At 41.4% G+C, this 21,908-nt stretch overlaps 1 protein-coding gene across 1 annotated transcript in view; it reads right to left on the bottom strand.

Moving 5' to 3' along the window:
* LOC136256674 (uncharacterized) overlaps window positions 1-21,908 on the bottom strand; it is a 64,865-nt gene continuing 42,957 nt past the window's right edge. Inside the window, exons 15-18 of the mRNA XM_066049653.1 lie at window positions 11,323-11,640; window positions 10,608-10,928; window positions 6,826-6,985; window positions 1-467 (exon numbers count right to left, since the gene is read on the bottom strand). Coding sequence (XP_065905725.1) covers window positions 116-467; window positions 6,826-6,985; window positions 10,608-10,928; window positions 11,323-11,640 — 1,151 coding nt within the window. The 3' untranslated portion in view covers window positions 1-115. The remainder of the gene's footprint in view (window positions 468-6,825; window positions 6,986-10,607; window positions 10,929-11,322; window positions 11,641-21,908) is intronic.

Consider the following 21,908-nt stretch of genomic DNA (forward strand, 5'->3'; position numbering starts at 1 on the left):
AGAGCAAACAAACGTATAATAATATTATTATTATAAATATGCATAAACAAACAGATCAACATATGCAACTTTTAAAATCACTATGTTCAAAAACATCTTTCATTAGCATTTAAACTTATATATAAGCTGGGTCTTCAGCATTCTTGACGGTGAGACTAGTAGTACCATAAGCAGGATTAGGAGTCATGTTTTCATTCTGCTTTCCAGTGGTACCATAAGCAGGATTAGGAGTCATGTTTTCATTCTGCTTTCCAGTGGTACCATATGCAGGATTAGGAGCCATGATAACATTCTGCTTTCCTTGGAGAGTGGTACCATAAGCAGGATTAGGTGTTAAGTTAACCATCTGTGTTCCACCTATAACATCATAGGTTGGTTCTTTTGATTCATTGAATTCACTAAATCTCACAGTGGCAGGTGTATTTTTATTCTCATGAACAACATGGTTATAATCCTGTAGCTCCAACCTACATTTGTAAACACACAGGAGAAGTAAACATGCATACGATTATGAATATCTAACACGCCTTGCTACAATTTAAAATTATACAATTACAAAAGTGTTATATACAGTTGTACATGCATGGGAATGAGTGATATATGTGCACAACAAGCATGAAGGCCACTAACTAGAGGGAAAGTGTGTATATATCAGGCAAATCACAAGTGCTCACGTTACAACCACTTGAGTGACTCACCTGGAAGTGTGGGAAATGCTTCACAGGTGTGTTTATATCGGGCCATATTGTGGATACGAAACAATAATGATAAGGTGTTGCTGAGGCCAAATGTAAGTGTAATGACACATGCGTGCAAAAGGTTTTGATTGTGGGTATGCAATTAAGCAGAAAACTGAACATAAGCTCGTAGCAATGCTTAAGTGCACCAAAATACCTACTTCATGAATAAACTAGGTCGTGAATACATTTACAAATGGTAATGGCTAAATCCATGCTATGTGCTATACACGACATCATCCCAGGTGTCTATTGTCCATAAAACAGAAATAGAGTGTTAACACCTGACGCCACAGTAGTTACATAATCGCTTCCATGGAGCAGAAAATGTATGCATGCTATTGAAGCACAAGTTTATCTTGCCTCAGGTAGCTTCACTTTTTAAATTGTGACAGTATGAGGAGTACGGAAAAGAGTAGTATAAGAGATATTTAAGTTGTGCAGGTTAGTTTGATCCATGCTAGCTATAGGCCAGTTATAACTGATAATTAGCAAGGACACAAAGATTTTGACACTTTGATTAGTACGATAGAAGAGTCCCACAATGTTTATATCACCAAATTGACAGGCAACAATTCATTATTGTTCATTCTGTGTTATTTGGTTACAATTGTTTTCTCAAGTTGAACCCATAACAGATGTTTTAACTATGCAAAACCAACCTGTTTCACAAATAACATTTGTCATGGTTTTACCCAACTTGTTTTATGTCCTGTGTAGGTTTCATTGGGATAAATCACTAGAAGCAAAGTTGTAGCCTCCTAAAGGAGCCACCCCATTGAATTTGTCCCACTTTTCGCCCGTGGCCAGTGAAAGTTGCGGTTATGCATACATTTTAATGCAATTTGGGATGTAAAAGTTATCACTCTATATGTAAACTATCATGTGACCTTCTTCATTCAATATAAACAACGTCATTTCCAAACCCATACAGCATTATTCACAAAATCAAAACCCAGTCAAACCCATTAAGTGTCACTATTATTATAGTAGAGGAGATAACAAAGTTTCATCAAAAACAATTTCTGGGAATTCCTGGAATGCATTAATTATAGTATATCAAAACATATTCTAGGCCTGAGCGTTTATGGTAATTACAACACCACGATTATACTTTAGAACAAAACACTGCGATTACTTGATTTTTTAATAGTGATTGAATTATAACAATATACCAAATATAGCATGTAACTCAAATACATAACTGGCTTCGTGTAGTATGCTTGGTTTTCTGCGACATTGTGGTTTGCTACACTAGCTTCTCCCTGTGCTGCCTCAGAACAGTGATTGGAGGCACACACGACCAGGTTCACCATATCGTCTACAGATAACATCTCTTGACTTCTGATTTCTTCTGCTCTGCTGTATACATTTTTGGTGAGATTTGGTGCAGCAAAATATTCCAACTCTTCCACTCATTGAAATAACGTTTGTAGAGTCTTCAAAAACTCTGCTTGGATGCCACTAACTGTTGGTATTTGGCTCATTTGATCATCCTCCTTCTCAGGACTCGTCCCAGCAGTGAGGGTGCCTGACAATTATAAGTATGTCTGTAATTCCATTGTTAAAGCAACAGCTTTGTTGATGGTTTCAAGACAGCATTGCATCACACTGAAGCACAACTGTTGAGAAACAAGCTGATCTAGGTATCGATCCAGTGCTAATCGTTCCCTCGCTTCATTCTGAAAGTCGGGAAAAGCCTTGCCTGCTAATACGCCCAGACTGTCACCAAAATCTGCCCAGCTTTCCCCGTCTTGTTTTATTAAGCTCTATCTTGTATAGTTCTTTCTTATAAGCAGGCTCGAAGCAATTTCTCAAAGTAGATACAGTATTCTTATAACATTCACACGTATCATGAGACAGATGCCGGTACACCATGTGAGCTTTCCCTGATAGCCTTACACTTAGCCACAGTACCTTTTCACTGTCACTCCATCTATTGATGATGGACACACTCTCAAATCGGTAGAGCCAGTTGTCGAAATCTCCATTCCCTGAAAACACTTCCAGTAGTAGCGCCCATTGTTGCTTATCATCAGCCATGTGTACCATTCGGTCACCAACGGACACCCTTGAGGATGTATCCATGATCTACGTGAAGAAGAACACACTTGGGTTCCGTGACCTTACTGGGTACCATTATTAATCTCTTGCCACAGTACCACAGCTTCAGCGTTTGAGGTTGGAAGGTTCAGTCACTCTGACTCACGCTGGCCGCATTCCCCGTTACCCAGTCTATGCTGCCGACTGCGCCATTGTAATGACTACTTTCTTCATCATGAGAATCAACAACACACAACACACTAGCTCTACCACAATGATCTCTTTACAATTACCTCTTGTGTCTTATATACACCTCTAGTGATAATATATACAAAGTCGTACTTACAATACATGAACTATAATACAATTAGTCAACAGGAGGTAGCTATTACTGAAATGCATGAGGGAATGTCAGGGGGCACTTAGGAAAGGATAAGACCCTGCATCGCCTAAAGGAAGGTTTTACTTGCCAGGGCGATGTGCAGGAATGGTGCTCAACCAGTGCATCATGCAAACCAGTTCTCCAGCATCCAAAGCTCCACTTGGGACTATTTCAGCTGGATATCCCACACAAATAATTGCTGTAGATTTAGTAGGCCCTCTTCCTGAAAGTGAGAACAAGAACTCATACATAATGGTAGTTGGTGACTACTACACACAGTGGATGGAGGCAATTCCAATCCCTAACCAAGAGGCTATCGCTGTTCTGAAAAGTTGGTATTCTTAAGATTCTCTGTTCCTGAGCAGCTCCACACAGACCAGGGGAGACAATTTGAGTCTCGATTGATGTCAGAAGTATACAAACTACTATGTATTCATAAAACAAGAACAACCCCATACCATCCCCAAAGCGACAGCCTTGTGGAAAGATTCAATCGTATAATGCTGAATATGCTTGCATCATGTGCAAAGGATAACTCATTTGAGTGGGAGAAACACATTCGAAAATTTGTATGGCATACAATTCCAGTGTCCCTGGACTCAACACTACCTTAACATGTGAATGTGCCAAACTGCTGCATAAATGGATGACAGAGGACTCGACTTAGTGCGAGCCAATACCAACTATCAACATCAGCAACAAAGAAACTTTGTGACAGAAAAATGAAACCATAAAAGAAGAGAGATTTAGTGTGGTTGCATACCCCACCCACCAGCAGAATTAGCAACCAAAAACTATACCATCCTTGGTCAGGATCGTTCAAGGTCATAAAACAGATATCAAACTCAACGTACCAGATTCAGCAGCTTAATAGCACAAAACATCGTAAAGTAGTACATTTTGACCGACTGAAACCATGTCCTCCTAATATTAGGCTAGAAACATCTCAGCCAGAAACAGAACCCACATCAGTAAATGAAAGCAGGAAACAGCCACAGAGACCAGTAATGCAATGGCACCGATAGGGACAGACTTGCAACTAATAGATGATGATGCAATGATGGGAAAGAGAATGTGACTGTCTTGTATCACCCAGAACCCCAGTTAATGACTACAAACCACAGATACCCACAAAGAGAATGACGGCCACCATCAAGATATGATGATTATGTCAAGCTGTCGACATCTTACTAAAGCATTGGAGATTGCTGGTAACTTTAGTGCAGCCTCTACTGCTAACTGTAGGCTATGTGAAATACATGGAATTTTTACCCATTCCATCAATTCCATTGCAAGAACCATACAAAATTCATTATCAGTTGCTGCAGATACATTGTCAGGTAAGAGATTCCATTCATCAAGCACATTCCAAATTTCTTCAGCACTATTCACTTCCATGTGGGGTTGCACAAATCCCTATGTTCCTAACAAATGGCTTTGGAGATCAAAAGCACAACTGATGTAATGAACAGTAACTGTTCCATAAGATCGGTTTTGGCAGGATGTCCAAAAACCAGTCAGCATTCACCAGCTTGTGCAGTACACGTTATCTCTCCCTTTCATACATCTTGCACATGTAATTGCTGGCCAGTGTCTTCCTATCTGGGGGCTCATATCTTGGTTCCAGCAAGTGCAAAACCAAGTTCATTCACTGTTTGGAAAGGGTGGATACCTTTTGCAATGAAATAGCACACCAAATCAGTGATAGTTTTCCAATGCATAGAAGTATGCTTGAACAACACAGATACTCTTAGCTGCAGGCTAGAATTACTGTGTAGATGCATCAGTCTCAGCTGTCTCCCTCGTCATCTCAACAGTTCCAGGAACATTAGAAATGCTAGCACTAGCAGACCTTGGTGAACTCTCATCAAGTTTAGCTTGCTTGAAGTGACCAGGATGGGACCCTTTAAGATGTTGCCACATATTAGTGGGGTTTCCAATGTACAAAAAATCTCAAGGGAAAAAGCTTGCAATTCACTTTCTTCAGTGTCTTCTTATTTGGCTCTAGAAACTTCTCATATTTAGCTGGGAAGCCAAAATGATCCCACACTATACTTGTGGCTCCTTTGAGCCTTAACAATCAAATGATTTACCTTGTGGTAGACTGGGCGATCATCCAGTAGCATGATCACATTGTCTGTCACCGTTTTTATTAATCAGAATGTCACGAAAGGTACACACTTGATTGTGAGGCTTATTAATTAACAGGTACCGCGATAAATCATGGTACTTGTTGTAGAATCAATTGTGTTGCAAACATCGTGATTATTGTGATAATTGATTAATTGCTCAGGCTTAACATATTCCCTGGAATATAATTTTGATATACTACCTCTATTTAAATGGAAAATCCATGATAAAGATCATCATGTAAATATACAAGTTGTTTTTATGGAGTTTTCAGCACAATGCTTTTTTGCAGCATTATTGGATCCTCCTGCTAAAACATTTGAAATACTCTAATAGAGCAACCACCAGCATTAAAATACTGTAACAGAACAGTCAAGATTGCCTATCTAGCCAGGGACCTGCATTGAAAGCCTGTGGACTATTGCTGGTATATAGATTAGGCATAAGACTAGCTAACACATCAACACTGAAAGTTAGTGACTCCCTTGATCCAAAAACATTTTAAAAATTACTTGAAGAGATTCACAAGGTACTCTACATAGTTCACAGTTGACTGACAGTGTCTATTGCAAGCTTCATAACTGCTTCTGCTGCTTCCAGATAAGAAGTTATATCATGGAATATGCAACAGTTGTTTCTTAGACTGAAGCAGCTCCGCTTCTTGACTGTTTAAATTGTCCTTAGTCTCCTTATTGAAGCCACCTCAGCTTGACACATACTGCAGCTGTTACATACCCCATGATGTCCCCATGATGTGACTTTTATCCTGAGGTTGCAAGGTGCAACTTCCTGTTTCTATATGCAGGCACTGTCAGTTTATCAGACCGCTTTATAAACCTCTTCATACCCAATGGCTGATATTTATGGAGTAGTTAACTTTCAGTGTTGACTTTGCTAGTCTATATATCTAATCTATGCCAGCTATAGCCCATCAATTCACAGGCTTTCAATGCAGGTCCCTGGTGGGATAGTCAACAAAACATTCCTGACTGCTCTATTAATTTTACCACAAGTGACTGCTCTATTAGTGTATTTCGATCATTTTAGCGAGAATGCTGCAAAGAAGCATTGTGCTGTAAAATTCCTGGTAAAGTTCAACCTGTATACCAGTACTGATGACCTTTATTACGTATTTTCTGTTGGTCATTCCCATTCCCCCTTTCCAGTCCATCCCTTCCCTGTTTCCTAGAATTCTACTTACCCCAAAGTAGTCAGTCTATTGACCATGATGAAGTTTGGGTTAGATGAAAGCACAAGGAGGGAGCCTAAAGGTTGTTGTTTACCTGTTAGGTGGCTTATTTATTCTACAAATAACTACCACTTAGTTGCTAGGTGATAATGCACTTTACAGCCCAGGTGAGTGACCATATCTCTATTGTGACTTCCTCTTCTGCCCATTAAACTGTACTAACAACATTACTTGTAATTAAATCAGTTGCAAAAATGGTTGGTTTTGCTTAGCTGGTCAAATATGTGCATGTATGTGAGTGTGTACATAGTGACATTATGCATGTACCACAATCATAACACAACCTTGACTTTTTCCTTTGGATGAACTGAAGCACATTAATGGTTATGGAAATTACAAGTGCAATAGCTAATACTGCCAAAAGGGCACCCAAGATAGCTGCTATTTCACTATTGTCATCATCAGTTGCCTCACTGTTCGGAGCAGAAGTTGAAGTTGAATTTGCTGTAGTGAACAATTAAATAATAAAATTATAATTATACACACTATTACCAAATTTATGACACATAGAATCAAATAATAATGCACAAAAATTACTTGATTCTGTACAGTAGTTACCAAGAGTTACAATCTGAGAGCAGTCATAGACTTCTGTTACATGTTAGCATGGATCACAGTAACATGAAAGCACTAAAACAATGATCTTCTAAAGATACAAAAGTGAAAATCGAATCCCTTACTGCAGTCATCTATATAATTACTAGGTAAAAGATTGAAGAAGAATTTTCATTGTAGTATACTGGAATACTGTGACAATATATCTGACTGTTGTATTAGGATGACTATATCTTGATCTCACTGTTTGTCACTACTCTCCCACATGATAAACTAATATATTTAAAATTTATACGAAAAAATGAAGTAGTGATCCAAGTGATGAAAACTAGTGAAACAAGAAATCAATGAAGGTATTATTACAGCATAGCCCTATGAGAAAATCCCTACATTGGCATCTTAAAACAATAAGTTTGTTCAATGCCAAAGTAGGGATTTTCCCACCGAGATATGCAGTAATACTGTCATTCACCTCTTGTTTCACTATTGCTTGAATCCCTACTATCATACAGTATGATAGTACTGTACTGTAGGGACCACAAAGGAGTAAGCATGGCCTACGAAATAACATCACCCAAAAAACAGCCTCAATTTTCCCAGACAATGATGAGGCAGTATTGGTTGGGTAAAACTAAGCCCAAACCAGCTTTTGAATCTACCCAAAACGCTTTCAACAAGTTGCTACGGAATTTAAAAAAATATTGTTTTACGGAATTTTCTACTGACTGACTGAGTAAGTAAGTAACTGACTGACTGATGCCTTCAGACAAGCGTAACTTGATAACGGCTAAGGCTACGGGCTTGATATATTCACGGTTCGACATCGCTTCAGCACAAGAGGTGCCTTTTGGCATACCGCAGTGCGTACAATGCATTCTTCATGGTCTTACCAGTGTCGTCCTTTGTGTCCCACTGACAGCAAAAAGTGTCGATTTGGCAGTAGCACGTGATGGCTTCCCTTCAAAACAGAAATTGTCTGTATTTTTCATAGTGGCTATTTTGATTGCAGAGGTGCTTTTCAAACAGTTCTTGATTCGTACTGCTGTGTAACAGGTTGGACATAGCTGACAACAAAGCGTAATGGATACTTCACTTTTCAGACGATAATTGATATAACTGGGGCACATGGCACCATTTCTTTCTTTCGGTATGCGTGGATTGCAGAAGTGCTTTTCGAACAGTTCTTAATTCATAATGCTGGGTAACGGGTTGGACATAGCTGACAACAAAGCATGATGGATACTTCACTTTTCAGATGATTATTGATATAACTGGGGTGAGTGGCGCCATTTTAGATGCGGTATGCATGGGTTCACCAGTCATAATAATTATTTACAAAAAAAGTTAACAATAAAGTATACAAAAAATTGGAATTTTCAATTAGAGTAGGGATGACAACACATCAATAAAAAGCATTGAAACAAGCTGGAGTAGTGCATGATATTAAATCACAGTAACTCAAAAATTTAGAATTTTCAGCTAGAGTAGGGACCATAGCACATCGTTGCATTGAGTAGTGCATGATATTAAATCACAGTAAAACAATAAGAAGTGTTGTAAGTTTTTTGTGTACTTGTAATAATGAACTCACCAATGATATGTACCTTTTGGGGTTCTGACAAGTGTGTGCCCACTGCACCTTGTCTTTCCTTTTATCTTCAATCAGGCTGGTCACAACGAAACCATATCAAGGCATTGGTTTCCCGTATCAACACTTTCCTTGAGCAACATGTTTAGAAGTGTTTATGCAACTGTAAGAGGTACTGGATATCTGTAACTTCACGATAGGTTTAAGACCACGCCATTAACAATCTAAGTTGATTAATAACAACCGAGCACGGAGACCATACCACTTAACAATCTATTTACTCAGCCCCTTATTATCTAGCTGTAATGATAGCATGGTGAAAATAAGGAATAGTCTTGGTAGGTGAGAGGCTGACTCAAGATACTCTAATACAGCAGTCACCTTAATACAACCATCATCTAATAGAACAGTCACCATGTATAGGTGTATGCTAGCTATAGCAAAAACCCTAAACAAACTAGTGTATTGTTAATTTACACAGTAGGGATATAACACTTCTTGTTCACTTTTTTGTAAATAATATAATTATTATGACTGGTAAACCACATCAAAATAAAAGAATGGCACCATGCCCCCCAGTTAAATCAATATCATCTGAAAAGTGAAGCATCCGTTACGCTTCGTTGTCAGCTATGTTAATCCCATTACACAGCAGTATGAATCAAGAACTGTTCGAAAAGTAAATTTGTAATCAAAGTAGTCACTATGAATAATACGGATGATTTCCGTTTCGAAGGGAAGCCAACACATGCTACCACTAAATTGACACTTTTCACTGTCAGTAAATATGAATGGAACAGAAAGGAGGACACCGGTAAGTCCATGAAGAATGCATTGTATGTACTGTGGTATGCCAAAAGGCACCTCTCGGTACCAAGCGATGTTGAACAGTGAAAAAATCAAGCCTGTAGCCTTAGCCATTATCAAGTTATAAGCATGTCTGAAGATATCAGTCAGTCAGTCACTAGAAAAATCCGTTAAATAATTTTATTATAAAAATAATCCGTATATAGTAACTTGTTGAAAGCATTTTGGGTTGATCTGAAGGCTTGTTTGGGCTTAGTTTTGCCAAACCAATACTGCCTCATCATCATCTGGGAAAAGTGGGGCTGGTTTTTAGGTGATATTTTTTCATGGGGCACACCCACACCTTTGTGGTCCCTGCTATACAGTACAATGATGGTGTAATATGGTGGCTGTGCATTGGCCTCCAGCCTTGCATCTGTGGTCAGGCAGGCAGGCAGGCAGGAAGGCAGGCAGGCAGGCAGGCAGGCAGGAAGGCAGGCAGGCAGGCAGGCAGGCAGGCAGGCAGGCAGGCAGGCAGGCAGGCAGGCAGGCAGGCAGGCAGGCAGGCAGGCAGGCAGGCAGGCAGGCAGGCAGGCAGGCAGGCAGGCAGGCAGACAGGCAGGCAGGCAGGCAGGCAGGAAGACAAGCAGGCAGGCAGGCAGTAGAAAATTCCGTTGAATAAGTTTTTGTTATAATTTTGTAACAATCTATTGCAAACATTTAGGGTCATACTGAAGGCACTTTTGGGCTTGGTTATACCCAACCAATACTGCCAAGGTGCCAGGATGGTATTGTGTAGCTAGTTTTGGGGTGATATTTTTGGCCAGAAAAAAACCCAAACCTCCATGATCCTGATATACAGCACTACCATACTGTTTGATCACCCATGAAATATTGCAATCTATACCATTGAATTATTTTGAACCACTAAAATATTCAACATCTCTCAGTGGCTGGGGGCTGCATCCCTGTTGGAAATCCCTTTGAAAAATTCTGTCTATACCCCCTGGAACACACTCCTTTTTTGATAAAGTTTATTAAAATAAGTCATTTAACAATATTATGATACATCAAAATTTTTCACAATGAATACATTGAAATTTTACTCACACATGCAACTGACTTTTATACACTTACCCATCAAGTTTAGCGTAACATTATCAGTAGCCATTACTAGCGGACTAGTGTTGATCACCACCTCACACTGGTACATTTCATTCTGATCAGCTGAACACATACACAACCGTGGGATAGTATAAGAATCAGTGTAGACTACTGAATTGTCCATCATAGTTGGTGATGTGTCATTAACCCTCCTCATAACCGTGCCATAACTCCTCCATAAAATGTCTACTCTACTGGTGATACCTCTCACAGCAGTCACACTACATGTTTGAGTTAAGGACTGACCAACTGTCGGATTGGATGGAGCAGTGACAGTCACAGTGGGAAGGGGTACTGCAAAATGACAGAAATAACCATCAATAACTAGATATAGTTTAGAATTTCAAAACAAATTACTGAAACAAGTGAAATGATGGAATGTCTACCCAACTATGGAAAATCTCTACTTTGGCTGGAATTCTTTCCAAATTATTATATTTTTATACTTCTTGTTTAAGTGCTTTCATGGATCCCCTTGCTTTTGTTTTTAATTCTTTAAATAGTTGATTCACTGTATAAAAATATGCGTAATTGTTCTGAGCCATATGGTGCATATTGCAGTACAACATCCTACGATGTAGGCTTAGCCATAGAGAATAGACATTGTTGGGTTAATGTCATTATTTAGTTGGGTCACCAATTTTTGAGTGGATCCATATTATCACCTATAGCTGTGCAAAATATTTACCTGTAACAGTATCAATTTCAACTGATTTTGATCCACTAACTCCAATTGATGACATCACATTACATGTGTATGTGCCCTCATCTCCCTCCATCAGGTAGGTAAACTGGATACTGCTAGTGTAAGTGTTACCACTAGAAGTGGTACTGATAGTTATTCTACTATTGCCTGTAATAGTGGCTCCTCCAGGTCCCATCCAGCTAATTATTATTGAGCCAAAATCCAATCCACTATCTGCATTCACTGTACACTCGACTGCTTGAAAACTACCAACCATAGCTCCTTGTATGCGAGCAGGTAGTGATATGTTGAATGGAGTCACTTTGGAGAAAATAACAAACATAAAATTAATACAGGTATAAGGAAAAATTATCACAGTACAATAGTATTGTATATTAGGGACATCGAAGGTGTGGGGGCGATCTGTGATATAATATAACCCAAAAACCTGCCATGATTTTTCCTCACAACGACATGACAGTATTGGTTGGGTAAAACCAAGCCCAAAAGAGTCTTCAGATCGACCCGAAACGTTTGCGTCAAGTTGCTACAGAATTTAGAAAAAAAAAGTATTCAACAGAATTTTCTACTGCCTGCCTGCCTGCCTGCCTGCCTGCCTGCCTGCCTGCCTGCCTGCCTGCCTGCCTGCCTGCCTGCCTGCCTGCCTGCCTGCCTGCCTGCCTGCCTGCCTGCCTGCCTGCCTGCCTGCCTGCCTGCCTGCCTGCCTGCCTGCCTGCCTGCCTGCCTGCCTGCCTGCCTGCCTGCCTGCCTGCCTGCCTGCCTGCCTGCCTGCCTGCCTGCCTGCCTGCCTGCCTGCCTGCCTGCCTGCCTGCCTGCCTGCCTGCCTGCCTGCCTGCCTGCCTGCCTGCCTGCCTGCCTGCCTGCCTGCCTGCCTGCCTGCCTGCCTGCCTGCCTGCCTGCCTGCCTGCCTGCCTGCCTGCCTGCCTGCCTGCCTGCCTGCCTGCCTGCCTGCCTGCCTGACGCCTTCAGTCAAGCGTAGCGGAAAAGTGGCTACAGCCCTAATTTTTTTGCAGAAATGTTTCTAGTTTGTTTATGAAAAAACCTTTGGTATATTGATAAGCATACAATGCTTGCGCTATTGTCTTGCCTTTTATCCTTCTTTACCATGACCATCAGTGAAGGTTCTACCACTGAGTATTAATAGACTACAGTACGGCTTCCATACCAGTGTATACTGCATCAAACTATTCGAATACATGTGGTCGCCGGTTGCACCAAAAACACACGCATACGTGACTCGCTGTTGATATCGATCAGAGAGAGCAACTCACGGCGAACTATATAGCAATGTGTAAGTCAATAAATATAGTTTTTTTAGTAATAATAAGTCGGGTCATCCAGGTCCTGCTTTACAGACTATTCAGGTCTAACCCCACGTGCTAAATTAAATGTGGACATATTACTACATGTCATAACGTAGCTCTGCTTCTTTCGTGAGCCATGCCCACTTATGTAAATTACAGTCTGTAGACATATGGTAGCCATGCACAGTAGGGATATTCACTTCTTATTGTTTTACAGTATTTGGACATTACGTACTACTCCGATCCAGCTTGTTTCAGTATTTTTATTGCAGCATTATACATTGTCCCTAATCTAATTTAAAATTCCAAATTTTTTTCTTATACTTGTATTAAGTAGGGATCGCCTAGAAAATTTTGTGCGCCGCCCAAAATTCCGCTTTTAAAAATCACCCTAGGGACATTTTATGTTGGAACAGCAACAATAGTCACGATGCATATCATTAAATCACATGACAGTTACAATATGAATACAATAATATAGTGTGCATGCATGAGTCAGTCATATAGTTCCTACACCTCCCCCAAGCATTTGTGCTATGGAGTAATCATGAATGCTGATTATGGCCATTGGGTGTCTTCAACAAGTCGAGAGGAGGGCTTGTGAGTTCGATTAAAACGTCTCAATTGGATAGTCTCATCAAGTGTATGAGTCGCACCAGTAGTTGTAGCATTCTGCTGATAAGGTTGCATTGCAAGCTCTTTGGCTGCTGGATAAAAGAATGCCACAGTTCTGTGGTGTAAAAAGTGGCAGTTGCGAGTTAGAACACGGCCACTTTAGTTTTGACAAAATAACGCCGATAAGGACCAATATCCCATAGATATCCCACATCTTAGTTTGAGGGTGCTGAAGAGCTACTCTAGAGTCTACTCTGATGTCTGGGAGGTGTCTAGGGTGTTGATTGTAGTAGGACTGTGTTTGTTGCAATGACTTCGTTCCTTTTATCTCAATATTTCTGCCACTTTTAGGCAAAGGATCTTTGATGAGCTGGTATGGTGTCTTGTACTGGTCTGCCATATAACTTCTGGGCAGGAGACAAAGTGTCTTTACGTGACGGCGTGTTTCTCTACTGAAGAAGGGCATGACACAGTTTGTCTTCATTAAGTGAATGGCCACTCCAAGATGTAGCGATAAGCTTTTTCATTGATTTGACCGTAGTTCTATTTTGCCATTATTTTGTGGATAATGGGGTGACGAAGTCTTGTGGAGAAAACTTCATTGCTGGGAAAAACTTTGAAACAACTTGGAAGTAAACTGTGGACCATTATCAGACCAGAGTACCTCTGGAATGGCAGTGCAACAAAGGACTGCCTCATTACATGGATAAGGTGACTGGTTGTTGTGTTATGGCTCATTGGGATGATGTCTGGCCAATCTATGAAGCCGTCTACGATGATAAGATAGGTCTGGCCACCATAGCAACAGAAGTCAGCAGCAGTCTCCTGGAAGGGGCGGGAAGGCTTTGTCTTGCTTGCCATGAGTTCTCTAGGATTGGATGGAAGGTATCTTGACATTGTTTGCATGAGAGCACCGTGTTGTCAATGTCATTATCCATGCTAGGCCAGTACACTGTCAAGCAAGTGTGTTGTTGAGTGTGGACAGTCCCTTGATGTGACTCGTGAAGATTGGATAGAACTTGGCTACACATAACAGAAGGGATTAAGAGACGGCACCCATGAACAATCAAGTCATCATCAATGCTAAGATGTTCTCATACAATCCAATAAGGTCTGCATGACTCTGGAAGTACGGCGGTCTGGAAATCCTTCAAGTATGACCTTGTAAAGTTGCTGGTATTCTGGATCGTGTTAGGTGTGGTGGCAGATATCTTGTATTTTGAGATTGTGATGATAATCAGATGTGATAGTTCAGATCTCAGCTATCGACATCTCAGGCTCATTGTGTGTATCGTACTCAGCAAGGCTGTCTTCACCATTAGGATGTGATATGGGCTTACGAGATAAGGAATCAGGAGTATCATTAATGCTGCCTTTGATCCACTTGGCTGTGAAGTTATATGCCATGAAACGAGAATTCAAACACTGGAGGCGTGGATTGTCTACTTCGTCTAAGCGATGACTGTTCAGGATTGGGACTAAAGGGTTATGATCTGTGAGGATAGAAGTGCAGACAGAAACATCTTACATTTATGGACAGCCCAAGTGACAGTGTTACGGCCGCATCTTGTCTAGCTTACATGACTTCACTTCGACACACTCTCACTCGTACGCCAGCTGTTCAACTCATTAACAACATGATTGTTTCTCACGTGACAACACTATTTATAGCATGCACGTGACACTCCCTCTCTACAAAGGAGAGTTGTGAAACAAAAACAACTCTCAGCCTAAATCAAGTGTGTAGAAAAACAAAATAACTACTTACTGTATGAATCAGTCAGTTATCTTTTCACTAGTAACAGTCAATTGTCTAGTAAACGAGATAGGGCGTCGGCCACAACATTTTCTTTCCCTTTTACATGCTTGATGATCAGATCATACTCCTGCAACAACAGCCCCCATCTTAGCAGTCTTTAATTGTGATTCTTCATTTCGTGTATGAAGGTAAGAGGGTTGTGATCTGTATATACCAGGATTGGATATCAGGTTGCATTCAGGTATACATCAAAGTGCTTTAGACTTAACACTAGGGAAAGGGTCTCTTGTTCAATGGTTGAATAGTTCCTTTGATGCGAGTCAAACTTATGTGAAAAATAACAAACAGGATGTTCCACTCCCTGAGAATCATTCTGCATCAAAACTGCTCCAGCACCAATGCCACTTGCGTCAATCATAAGAATAAACTGCTTCATAAAATCCGGTGCTAGCAGCACAGGGTTGGACAGCAATACAGACTTCCGCATTGCGAATGCAGCTTGACAAGTATTACACCAAACATAATCTTGACCCTTTTTAAGCAAGTTAGTTAGTGGTGCTGCTATCACTGAAAAATTACGGCAGAACCGGCGATAATATCCCACCATGCCAAGAAACCTCATAAGCTCCGGGTAGTCAATAACAGCCTGCACCTTGGCACTCAATGGCTTTACCATTCCACTTCCCCTACTACATGACCCAGAAAGGTGACCTGGGCATGACCAATCTCACTCTTGGTCAAATTAACAGTAAGATTAGCCTCAGCAAACTTAGTGAGTACTTGCCTTACTCTAGCCAGGTGTTCCTCCCAACCGTGGCTATGAATTACATCATCCATGTACGCTTCACACTCTTTCACACCTCTTAGTAGCTTGTTGATCATCCTTTGGAAAGTGGCAGGTGCATTCTTCATACCGAAGGGCATCACACAGTACTGATATAGTCCATCTGGGGTGGCAAAAGCAGACAGTCGTTTTGCTCTATCAGTTAGTGGGATCTGCCAATACCCCTTCAAGAGATCAAACTTGGATACATATTGAGCACTTCCTATTCTATCGATACAATCTTCTATCCTTGGTAGTGGAAACAAGTCAGTCTTCGTCAGCGAATTTAGTTTGCGGAAGTCTGTACAGAAACGAAGTGTACCGTCTGGTTTAGGCACCAATATACTGGAGCTACTCCACTCACTACTGCTTGGTTCTATGATGTGGTTTTGCATCATGTAATCAATTTCCTTTCTCATCTGTTCAAGATTAATAGGGTTCATCCTATATGGGTGCTGTTTGACAGGAGTCGACTCTCCCACGTCAACATCATGACAGCAACAATTTGTACGACTAGGCATGTCACCAAAGACTTTCGTGAAACTGAGAAGTAACTGTTCCATTTCTACTTGTTCCTCGACAGAGAGATGGCCTAATTTAACTTTCAGGTTGTCAAGTAGTGCTGAGTTAGATAACTTTAGCCCATCCTCACCCATACTACTCTCTCCTTCTACAGTGAGCTTCGTTGTTGTAGCAGAAGACTTGGGGGTTTCTGTTCTTTTGTGATAAAGCTTCAACATGTTCACATGATACAACCGTTGTTGCTTACGTCGTTGAGGAGTGTTGATAATATAGTCAACATCATTCAATTTCTTCTGCACTACATAGGGACCACTAAATCTTGCTCGCAATGGATCACCTGGGATTGGAATTAAAGCAAGGACCTCGTCTCCTGTCTCAAATGATCTCTTTCTTGCCCTTCTATCATACCAGACCTTCATCTTGTCTTGGGCCTTTTCCAAGTTCTTCCTGGCTATTTCTCTCGCAGCTGTCAATCTGTGTCGCAGATCAGCCACTTGATCTAAAAGATTGTTCAGCTCCTCCTCTGTCAACCAACACTCCTTCATCAAACGTAATGGGCCACGAACTTCCCTACCATACAGTAATTCAAATGGACTAAATCCTAGGGACTCCTGTATCGCCTCTCGAATAGCAAACAATAGCATTGGTACCCCTTCATCCCATTCTTTCTCTTGCTCAAGACAATACGTACGTAACATGAGAGTTTGATGAAACCTCTCAAGTGCTCCCTAAGATTCTGGGTGATAAGCACTGGATACGTTCCAGTTGCTGCATCACTTGTTGGAACACACCAGCCATAAAATTTGACCCTTGGTCAGACTGAACTGTTTTCGGGAGTCCTACCAATGTAAAAAACTTGATTAATGGTTTGATTATAGTCTTAGCCTTGATGTTTCTCAATGGTATGGTTTCAGGAAACCTTGTAGACGCACACATAATTGTTAACAAATACTGGTTTCCTGACTTGCTTTTAGGCAAGGGGCCAACACAATCAATTAATACCTGACTAAATGGCTCACCAACAGCAGGGATCGGCTTCAAAGGTGCCACAGGAGTATTCTGGTTTGGCTTCCCAACAAGCTGACATGTATGACAGGACTTACAAAACAACTTGACATCACTCTTCAAACTAGGCCAGAAAAAGTGTTGTAATATCCTGTGATATGTCTTGTTGATCCCAAGATGACCGGCCAAAGGTGAATCATGTGCCAAGTGGAGGATTTCTCTGTGGTACTCTTTGGGGAGGACTATTTGTTCAACTGCTCTCCAGTCTTCATCAGGTCTAGCATCCAATGGTCGCCATTTTCTCATTAGAATATTATTTCGAGTATAGTAACACACAGGTGAGGCCTCTGCTCCTTCGGCCACTTCTGTCCACACTCTGGCAAGATTGGGATCTTGCTTTTGAAGACTAACCAGCTTGGTCCCATGGTCTTCTTGTCTTACACCGACACTGATTTCATCAGACAGAGAAGAATCACTACTTTGGTCATTGTACACTGTGGTAACGTTGTTATCATGTGACAAGAATGTATCTGACAAAGGGTAAGGGAGATCCTCGACAACTTCACTTATACTGTCCTTTCTGTTACTATCCATCTGTTCATCAGTGTGAAGTGACCCCTCGCTTCTTATCGACTCCTTGGCTTCATCTTCTGCCCTTTTCCTAGCCATAGCCCTTGTAACCACATACGCCGGATAAATCTTATCTTCTCTGTCCACGTCATGACTTGTTGGTGTGTGGGTGACACATGGACTGACAGTAACCTTACCCCCTGCCAAGTCATTCTCAAGTACAAGAGTTACACCAACCACAGGTAGGGATGGTCTGACACCAACTCTCACCACTCCCCTCACAAAATCAGACAGCAACTTAACCCTGTGAAGGGGCACACTAATTGGGGCCACCTCAATGCCTTGAATCAAAATACTATCTTCTGTAGATGTGTATTTGGAGAACGGCAGTACACCATCTAAAATCAGTGTTTGATTAGCACCAGTGTCCCTCAGAATGGTAACTGGAACTTCTATGTCCGAGTCAGGTAAGCATACATGTCCACTAGAGATAAATGGGTGGTACTCCGCGGGTATGGACTGGTTACTAGCACCATTAGTAGTGTTCAAATCCGACTGGCAACCTTTACCAGTTTGCATAGTCATTAATGACCCCTTTGGGGTTGAGTCCTGGAGAGGTCTCTTGAGGTACCAGCAGTCTGCCATAACATGTCCCTTCTTGTGGCAGTGGTAACATTTTTGACCACTAGGAAGGCCTTGACGACGTGGAGGATGTAGTCGGGTGGGTAGGTTTGCAAGATTGCCTCTCTGACCATGCAATCCTGTTTTTTGGCTACTAGGCTGAAAGGGTTCAGCTCGTTCATCGAGGCGGGAGTAAGCCTTCTTATGTGTCAGTATGTAATCATCAGCTAATGTAGCAGCTTGAATGAGGCTCTCTGCCTTTTTCTCATCCAGGTAAGGTTTTACTTCACTCGGCAAACATTTCTTACATTCTTCAATTAAGAGCAGTTGTTGGAGCTTGTTAAAGTCATTGTCTATCTCCTTAGAAGCATACCATCTATTAAATAGTGTTTCTTTGTCCCTGGCAAATTCCACAAAAGTCTGATCATTTTTCTTGATGGCATTACGAAATCTTTGCCTATATGCCTCGGGGACTAATTCATAGGCTTTCAGTACAGCCGCCTTCACAATGTTGTACTGTAAGCTCTCTTCGATTGTGAGAGCAGAGTAAGCTTCTCTGGCTTTCTCTATCAAGGTGCTCTTCAAGAGGAGGGTCCATGACTCCTTAGGCCATTTAAGACTACTGGCAACTTTTTCAAAATGTAGGAAGTATTTGTCAACTTCGGACTCACTAAACGTTGGCATAAACTTGATATGTTTACTAACGTCAAACACTGACCCCTCAGACTTGCCCACTGTTGTGTGACTTGATGCACTCTTTCCTTTAATCTTATTTGTAACTCTTTCTCTTTAAGTTCAATCTCCTTTAACTTGAGCTGTGCTTCTCTTTCCTTTTCTTTCTCCTGAAATTTGAGCCGTTTCAGTGTAAGCAACTCTTCGCCCGTCATAGCGGAAGGTTCCAACGATTCACTATCCACATGGATTATCTCCTCCTCTTGTAAATACTTTAACACTAGTTTCTTTAATTACGATTTCATCGTTGAGTCACCAGCATTTAACTTATAATGTACTGCAACCGTTTGTAGGTTTGCTTTAGTAAGACTGTTAAGTTCTGATACAGTCGGCGATGCAACAAATGCTTCCAAATCAAATTGCGACATTTTTCAGACCCACAATAAAGCGGAGAATTTCCTGAACAATCACGGTGTCAATCTGGTCACCTGTAAAGACGCGCACCACAACAAACACTTCAAATCAATTATCTCCAAACCTTTTCTGGTGCCTATTAACACCCAGCACCAAGGAATAAAACGCCTGTGGTTAATTTAGGTTCTATTCGGCCTAAGGTTTTCAAGTGATCTTCCGTATTAAAGTTTTTTACTAGAAGTCTCATCGCTCTGTCTCGGTGTTTCTGCTCCCGGACAAGCCCCCACTTGTTATAGCCGCATCTTGTCTAGCTTACATGACTTCACTTCGACACACTCTCACTCGTACGCCAGCTGTTCAACTCATTAACAACATGATTGTTTCTCACGTGACAACACTATTTATAGCATGCACGTGACAACAGAAAGCATCTCTAGTTCAATAATTGCATACCTGGATTCAGAATCTGACAGGAAGTGCAATCCAGCCTGGATAAGTGTTCATCCATCATCTATTTTCTGCTAGAGAATGAAACCAAGGCCTTGTCTACTAGAGTCTGTGCTTAATTGGGTAGGACTGTCAACACTAAAAAAAGACAAGAGTGGTGGTGTAGTCAGTGAACCTTACCTTGGAAAAGGCTTCATCATGTGTGGCAGACCACAAGAACTCATTCTTGGTACTCAAGAAGGGTCATAGCGGTGACAATAGTGTAGCAATAGTGTCAGTGCTGGAAGATAACTGGTTTACCAATACAAAAGGAATGTATGTCAGTATGACTTGTTGGTGTAGGATACAGAGAGATGCCTCTGTAACTGATTTATCAATTTGGTATCCTTGAGCTGACAACTGAAGGCCAGCAAACACAACCTTGGTTGTGCAAACTTGCATTTGTCTATGTTAAGGGCAATATTCATATCTGTGCACCTCTGTAAAAATTGGCGTACATGAGCAATGTGCTCCGAGACGTTGCTGTAATATATGACAATGTCATTGACTATGTCTAAAGCCTTGTAGCCCTGTGAAAGTATCTGCCATGCACCGGTCATGATAGATGATAGGCCATATGGCGCTCTAAGGAATTTGAAACGTCCAAAAGGCATGATAAATGTGGTGAGGAGCTGACTTGTTTCGTCTAATGGGCATTGATGGTAGCTTTTCAAAGCATCTAGCACTGTGAAAACGTGTGCATCAGTGGCAGCAATGTCAGCAACAGCCTGTACAGGTGTTTGTGATTGGTAATGCTCATGTAATACATATTAGTTTAAGTGATAGAGATCAACACACATCTGGATCCAGTCGCTGTTTTTCTTCGGTGTCACGACTATGGGAGCACACCATTCTGTGGGTTCGGTAACTGGTGTAATGATGTTCTGTGATAAAAGCAAGTCCAATTCAGCCTTCAGCTTATCACGATAAGCAAATGGGATAGACCTAGGGGTCTTAATGCAAAAAGGTATGGTGTTATCAGTCAATGTGATGTGGAATTTTTCTCCCTTCATAGTCCAGATCGGTTGGTCAAGCACTGTTGGAAATTCTGTTGTCAATGGATGAGGTAAGTTGGCTTTTGGTAAAGGTGGTGGCATGTACATTCAACTGTGGTGGGTATTTGACAGCCATAGGGAGTGAGATTGGTTGTGGGTAGCGTTCTGGAAGAATCGCAAGAGCTTTGGCAGCTTTCCATGAAAGAATTGTACCTGGTATGTTGGGATAGATGTGTACATTATCAGTGTACTGTCTGCAACCAATGGTGAATGTGACTGGAAGGTAACCAAGTGGATACATTTTCTGCCAATTTACAGTTTGAGGAATGATTTCGGAAGGGAGCAGGTTGTGAACGTGATCATTGAGAAGGTGTAAGAGCTGTTCACCTGCAGCTGAGATGTCTGCTCCAGAGTCCGGTAGCACCTCTGTGTGGCAGGAACTGTTGAGTGAAGAAAGTTGGATAGATATGGTTGGAGCTGGATCAGTGGTTGACAGCTGTTTGATAGTAGACAAGTGTGATTGGTGCTGCTCAACATTAGTGGTCACTGGTGGGTGTGGCAGTCGTGTTGAGGTTTTAGGCGGGGTATAACCAGGCTGACGATATGCTTGTTTCATACTCTTGCATAATAACCAACCTTCTGGCAATAGTGACAGGTAATATTATAGGCTGGGCACTGGCTTTGGGCACTGGCTTTGGGCACTGGCTTTGGGCACTGGCTTTGGCCCCCCTGATGTGGTCTGCCTCCACAACTGGGGCATGGCTGGGCAATAAACTGAGTAA

This window comes from Dysidea avara, chromosome 5, assembly GCF_963678975.1.
Source record: "Dysidea avara chromosome 5, odDysAvar1.4, whole genome shotgun sequence".
Taxonomy (NCBI): Eukaryota; Metazoa; Porifera; class Demospongiae; order Dictyoceratida; family Dysideidae; genus Dysidea; species Dysidea avara.